General features: G+C 38.7%; 1 protein-coding gene across 4 annotated transcripts in view; it reads right to left on the minus strand.

The window, feature by feature from the left end:
- Window positions 1-7,500, minus strand: part of NLGN4X (neuroligin 4 X-linked) — a gene marked incomplete at both ends in the record, with an annotated part of 81,591 nt that overhangs the window by 28,373 nt on the left and 45,718 nt on the right. For 2 of the 4 annotated variants that reach the window (XM_080718557.1, XM_080718559.1), the window contains one exon: window positions 3,879-4,031. In XM_080718557.1, coding sequence (XP_080574683.1) covers window positions 3,879-4,031 — 153 coding nt within the window. Of the gene's footprint in view, window positions 1-3,878; window positions 4,074-7,500 lie in introns of all 4 variants that reach the window. The other 2 variants (XM_080718558.1, XM_080718556.1) reach the window with 1 other exon arrangement.

Here is a 7,500-nt window from a genome sequence, read left to right on the forward strand (position 1 = left end):
TCCTCCTTCTCACCCTTCTCCTCCTCTTCCTCCTCCTCCTCCTCCTCCATCTCCTCCTCCTCCTCCTCCATCTTCTCCTCCTCCTCCTCCTCCTCCATCTTCTCCTCCTCCTCCTTCTCCTCCATCTTCTCCCTCCTCCTCCTCCTCCTCCTCCATCTCCTCCTCCTCCTCCTCCTCCTCCTCCTCCTCCTCCTCCCCCTCCATCTCCTCCATCTCTTCCTCCTCCTCCTTCTCCTCCTCCTCCTCCTCCTTCTCACCCTCCTCCTCCCCTTCCTCCTTCTCCTCCCCCTCTGTTTCCACCCGTAGCAACAAAAAAGCTCTGCCTTCAAAGGCGTGCTAAATATATATCAGTGTGTAGGATCAATCTCTGCAAGGCTCCCCTTGACAGACGGACAGACCCAGCTCATCAATTCCAGGCAGGGCGTCTGCCGCCAACTGAGGGAGAGATCTAAAGAAAATCGGGCAAAGCTCGGGCAGTGACGGAGGCTTCCAGGTGTTTGCCTACGTGAGCCCGTCTAGGTAGCTGTCGGGTCTTATTTTTATTTTTTTATTTTTGCGGTACTAGGAGTGGAACCCGGCGGCATTCTACCTCTCTTCTACACCCCCAGCCCTGTTTTTTATTCCTTATTTTGAAACAGGGTCTCACTGAGTTGCCGAGGGTCTCACTAAGTGGCTGAGGCCGGCCTCGAACCGCGATCCTCCGGTCTCAGCCTCCCAAATGCTGGGATGACGGGCGCACGCCGCCGTGCCTGGCTAGCAATCGGGTTTTAAAACGTGTGATCACAATTTCCCTTTCACCTCTGCCCTTGGGGTGTTTCTTCCTGCTGTATTCCGGGGGTCACTCATTTTCCTTGGGTTGGTGCTTACGCGCAGGGGGACGGCAGAGGTGGGGGCGGCTTCCCTGCTCGGACGATGGCAGGTGGGACACAGGAGCATGAAGAGCCATCCCAGAGACGAGGCCTTGACAGTCCTGAGAGAAGGACGGACCTGTGGGGAGCCATTAAGGTCTTCCCCAGGTCCTTGGCCATTGTGGGGAGCCATTAAGGTCTTCCCCAGGTCCTGGGCCATTGTGGGGAGCCATTAAGGTCTCCCCCAGGTCCGTGGCCATTGTGGGGAGCCATTAAGGTCTTCCCCAGGTCCGTGGCCACTGTGGGGAACCATTAAGGTCTCCCCCAGGTCCTGGGCCATTGTGGGGAGCCATTAAGGTCTTCCCCAGGTCCGTGGCCACTGTGGGGAACCATTAAGGTCTCCCCCAGGTCCTGGGCCATTGTGGGGAGCCATTAAGGTCTCCCCCAGGTCCTGGGCCATTGTGGGGAGCCATTAAGGTCTTCCCCAGGTCCTTGGCCACTGTGGGGAGCCATTAAGGTCCTCCCCCAGGTCCGTGGCCATTGTGGGGAGCCATTAAGGTCTCCCCCAGGTCCTGGGCCATTGTGGGGAGCCATTAAGGTCTTCCCCAGGTGCTGGGCCATTGTGGGGAGCCAATAAAAATAAAATAAAACAAAACAAAATAAAATAAAATAAAAAATAAAAATAAATAAATAAACAAACGCGATCTGGTCCCTGGCTGAGTAATTCGCCAGCAATTCACAGGTCCGGGCCCCGGGGGAGGGTTTAATTTTCAAGTCACAAATGCACTTCTGCCCCCAGCTCCCAACTCTGGAGTTTCCGAGCCTTTACCTGTCCGCACATCCCCATGAACACAGCTGCCCAGCTGGACAAGAAGCTGTCCAGACAAAACTGAAACGGGGATTCTTAAAAAAATAATATATATTGTTAACTATCTGGAGATAACATGACCATGGCCGACGCCCAGGGTCCCATCCCTTTCATGTTTTCTACTGAACCGTAGCCACCCGGCCATGAACCGTGGACGCCTGGCAGCAACCCGGGTGGAGACCACGCTGTCTGCACCATTTTTAATTTTTTTGGTGGTCCTGGGGTTCCTGGAAGCCCTTACCTCCGGGCTACACTCACAGACCTATTTTAAATATTATTTTATTTTATTTTAATTTATTTCTTGTTGTTATTGTTGTTGTTGTTGTTATTGTTGTTGTTTTGTTGTTGTTGTTGTTGTTATTATTATTATTATTATTATTATTATTATTATTATTATTATTATTATTATTACTGGGGTTGCCGGAAGTCCTTCTACCTCTGGGTTACACTCCCAGACCTATTTTTTTCTCCCAGACCTCTTTCTTTCTTTCTTTCTTTCTTTCTTTCTTTCTTTCTTTCTTTCTTTCTTTCTTTCTTTCTTCTTTCTTATTTTTTGGTGGTCCTGGGGTTCCTGGAAGCCCTTCTACCTCCGGGTTACACTCCCAGACCTATTTTATATTTACGTTATTATTTATATTTATTTGTTTGTTTATTTATTTATTTATTTATTTTTATTTTTGGTGGTACTGGGGTTCCTGGAAGCCCTTCTACCTCCGGGCTACACTCCCAGACCTATTTTATATTTTATTTTATTTATTTTTATTTTATATTATATATTATATATTATTATTAGTATTAGTATTATTAGTATTATTACTATTATTTTGGTGGTATTGGGGTTCCTGGAAGCCCTTCTCCCTCCGGGCTACACTCCCAGACCTATTTTATATTTTATTTGGAAACAGGGTCTCCTAAGCCAGCGCGGCTGGCCTCGAACCCGCGGCGTCCTCCCGCCTCCGCCCACCACGCCTGGCTGGATTTCTATCTTTTTAAATTCCTGCATATGTATCCTTAGCTCAGGACAAGAACCCGTGTTTTTTTTGTTGTTGTTGTTTTTTCCGTCCCTGGGGGTCTAACAAAGGTCCCTAAATGGTAACCCCCACCCCCAAACTCAACGTTCACCTTTCACGGAAACCTCTTTAACTAACAGGCCGCGCCGCCTCCCGCGGGGAAAACATTTCCTCAGACGCGACCCGTCCAGAAACGATGCAACCGGGAAAAATCATCCCAGGAGCCTGGGGAGGGAGGGAAGAGCCTGGGGAGGGAACCGGCGGGGCCTGGGCCTGGGGGCAGGACGGGTGCAGGCTCAAAAATAAATAAATAAATAAATAAATGAATAAATAAATAAATAAAATAATAAAGTAAATAAATAAATAAATACATAAATAAATAAAATAAAATAAAATAAAGTAAATAAATAAAATAAAATAAAAAATAAATAAAATAAATAAGATAAAATAAATAAATAAAATAAAGTAAATAAAATGAAATAAGTAAATAAAATAAATAAAATAAATAAAATAAAATAACAAAGTAAATAAATAAATAAATAAAATAAATAAAATAAAATAAAAAATAAATAAAATAAATAAGATAAAATAAATAAATAAAAAAGTAAATAAAATAAAATAAACAGATGTTAAAATAAATAATAGTATAAAATAAATTGAATAAATAAAATACGCATATATGAGAATCACTGAGACACAAACAGAATGGTAGTATAAGATGAATCAACTGGGAGCTCTGCGCATGCGCGTGTATAAAGGGCATCAAGCGGGATGCCTGCGCATGCGCGTGTATACAGGGCATCAAGCGGGATGCCTGCGCATGCGCGTGTATACAGGGCATCAAGTGGGAGCCTGCGCATGCGCGTGTATACAGGGCATCAAGCGGGAGCCCGCGCATGCGCGTGTGTATAAATAAAGCAATCAAGTGGGAGCCTGCGCATGCGCGTGTATAAAGGATATCAAGTGGGAGCCTGCGCATGCGCGTGTATACAGGGCATCAAGCGGGAGCCCGCGCATGCGCGTGTATAAAGGATATCAAGTGGGAGCCTGCGCATGCGCGTGTATACAGGGCATCAAGCGGGAGCCCGCGCATGCGCGCGTATTCAGGGCCCCAAGCGGAGCCCGCGCATGCGCCGTGCCCTTGGCACTCACCGAGCACGCCCAGGCGGTAGTTGACGGTGACCACGATGACGTTGCCGTAGCTGGCCAGCACGCTGCCGTCCACCATGTTGCCCGTGCCCTCCATGTAGGAGCCGCCGTGGATGTACACCATCACCGGCTTCTTGCTGCTCTGCTCGTGGATGTCTGCGGGCCGAGGGGGAGGGAGGAGGACAAGGTCAGGAGGAGGTCAAGAGAGGACGGGGGCGGGGCCTCGGAGGAGGGGCGATAAGTAACAACAGGGCGTGAAGGTAAGCTGAATACATAAGAAATAACCTGAGTAAGTAAAAATAAACTGAATACATAAATTGAATAAGTAAACTGAATAAATAAAAAATAAACTGAATAAATAAAAATAAATTGAATAAATAAAAATAAATTGAATAAGTAAAAATAAATTGAATAAATAAAAATAAATTGAATAAGTAAAAATAAATTGAATAAATAAAAAAATAAATCGAATAAATAAAAAATAAATTGAATAAAAAATAATAAATTGAATAAAAAATAATAAATTGAATAAAAATAATAAATTGAATAAATAAAAATAATAAATTGAATGAAAAATAAATTGAATGAATAAAAAATAAATTGAATAAATAAAGAAATAAATTGAATAAAAATAATAAATTGAATAAAAAATAATAAATTGAATAAAAAATAATAAATTGAATAAAAAATAAATTGAATAAAAAATAAATTGAATGAATGAAAAATAAATTGAATGAATAAAAAAATTGAATAAAAATAAATTGAATCAATAAAAATAAATTGAATACATAAAAAATAAATTGAATAAACAAAAATAAATTGAATAAAAATAAATTGAATCAATAAAAATAAATTGAATACATAAAAAATAAATTAAATAAACAAAAATAAATTGAATAAATAAAAATAATAAATTAAATAAATAAAAAATAATAAATTGAATAAATAAAAAATAAATTGAATACATAAAAATAAATTGAATACATAAAAATAAATTGAATAAAAATAAATTGAATACATAAAAAATAAATTGAATCAATAAAAAATGGAAAATTAATTGGATAAATAAAAAATAAATAAAAAATAAATAGAAAAAAATAAATTGAATAAAAATAAATTGAATACATAAAAATAATAAATTGAATAAATAAAAAATAAATTGAATAAATAAAAAGTAATAAATTGAATAAACAAAACCACCTTGGAAAAACTACCCGGAGAGCTCGGCTGGATAGCCTCTCAAGATGTCTGCTCAGGGGAAGAATGTCTGGAGGGGCCCCGGGGCTACGGTTCAGGGTCTTGGGTGCCATCCTCCAGCACCAGGAAAAAAAAAATCAAAGAAAGAAAAATAAGAAAAAAATTAAAGAAAGGAAAAAGAAAAAAATGAAAGAAAAAAGAAAAAAGAAAGGAAAAATGAAGAAAAGAAAAAAGAAAAAAAAGAATTGAAAGAAAGAAAAAAATGATAAAAGAAAGGAAAAGAAAAACTGGGGGAAAGAAAAAAGAAAAAAGATAAGAAAAATATGAAGGAAAGGAAAAAAGAAAATGGAAACAAGAAAGAAATGAAAGAAAGGAAAAGAAGAGAATGAAGGAAAGAAAAACAAGAAAAAAATGAAAGAAAAAAGAAAAAAACGAAACAGAAAAAACTAAAAGAAAAAATGAAAAAAGTGAATGAAAGAAATAAAAAATGAAAGAGAGAGGAAAAAAAAACAGAGATAGGAAGCCTCTGGGTTCAATTCCCCAGTACCATAAATAAACAAATAAGTAAATAAATAAGTAAATAAATAAGTAAATGAGAATTTGAGAACTATATAGACCTGTGGACAAATATATCCATAAGTTGATCTCTGTCTCTCTTTTTCTCCCTCTCATGTATGTGCATATAAACTCTAAAAAATAAAGCATTTATGATAAGATACACATTTCCTATACTTTCCCCCCAATATGTAGCCTAGATTGAGAAAGAACGTAGCAATTTTTGACAAAATATATATATTTTCCTCCTCCAATGAAGGGTCAAAATGTAATAATAATAATAATAATAATAATTTTTATTATTTATATTTATTTTTATTATTTATATTTATTCATTATTATTTATTATTTATAATAATAATAATTATTATTATTTTTATTATTATTATTGTACTAGAGATGGAACCCAGGGGCTTTCTACCTCCAGGCTATACTCCCAGACCTATTTTCTATTTTATTTGTAAACAGGGTCTCACTAAGTTGCCGAGGGCCTCACTAAGTAGCTGAGGCTGGCCTCGAACCTGCGCCATCCTCCTGTCTCAGCCTCCCAAGCGCGGGGATTAGAAGCGTGCGTCCCCATGCCCAGTTCTTTATTATTTTAATTAAGAATGGTGAAAAAATAATAATATTTGGCCATGGTCTGGGTTGATAGGCCAACCAGAGAGAGACTGCTGAGAAATTTTGGTCAAACAGCCCCCTTTGTAATTAATTCGGACTACGTGGAATTTTCTAGAGGGAGACCGACTTCAATGATCAATTTTCATATAAATATGTGTTTTCTCTGTGTAGACCATCCAAATGTCCATATATTCATAGCAGAAAACTCACAGATATTTATTTTCACTTGTTTAATTCTTTTCCCCTTGCCTCACACAGAGAGATAATTTTGAAATCTCAAAAAAAAAATGAAATTGTCAAGCAATGAACTTCCATTATTTTGGCCGGTTCCTTAAACCCGATTTTAATCCCCGTTTCCTTGGAGACGAGAAATCCGCCGGTCACAGGGGCGTCCGGAAGAGATGGCTGAGCTTCTCAAGTATGTGAAGATATTTAATCCAGGGCAAAAGAATGAATGACCTTTATTGTCTCGTATAAAATTCAAATATCAGCCAGATAATGGTGGCTCAGTGCTTGGGAGGCCGAGACAGGAGGACTGCAGGTTCGAGGCCAGCCTCAGCAACTAGGTAAAGAGACCCTGGGCAACCTAGTGAGACCTTTTTATTTTTTTCAAAATACAAAATAAAACAGGGGTGGGGTGGAACTCAGTGGCAAAATGCCCGAGGTTTCAAGCCCTAGTACCTTTCTCCAAAAAAAATTTTTTTTTAATATAAAGTAAAAATTCTATATTAACTAGTCATTTCTTATTTGCTTTGCCGTTTTGTTTAAAAAAAAAAAACAGCTGTCTAAATAAAAATGTTGTTTCAAAATAGGCTTAGAAATAGTCCTCTTTTTTTATTTTTCCTGGTTCTTGCTTTCTTTCTTTTTATTTATCTTCTTATTAATGGCCGCCACTGGCTGTTAAATTGTAGAAAGAAGAACCTTTGGGGAAAACAGGTTAGAATCACGTGGCTTTGCTTTCATGAAAGAAAAAAAATCAAAACAAAATACTAGTTTCTCTTGAAATATAGAAAGTCGTAAAATAAATATTTTAAATAAATATTCTTTGTCTGCCCTCCAAAAAAAAAATTAGGGCGGCAGGTCCAGTTGGACAGAATGAGAGGCGGGGGGGGGGGTAAATTTTAATTTCTTTGGGGTTTTGACCACAGAGCTGTGGATTTAGTTTAAAAAAAGAAACTACAAGAAGACAGCAAAGACAGGCAATGGGTAAGAAAATATAAGAAAGAAGGAAGGAGGAACAGAGAGAGGGAAAGGG

The sequence above is a fragment of the Muscardinus avellanarius genome (genome assembly GCF_963383645.1).
Source record: "Muscardinus avellanarius genome assembly, chromosome: X".
NCBI classification, from domain to species: Eukaryota; Metazoa; Chordata; class Mammalia; order Rodentia; family Gliridae; genus Muscardinus; species Muscardinus avellanarius.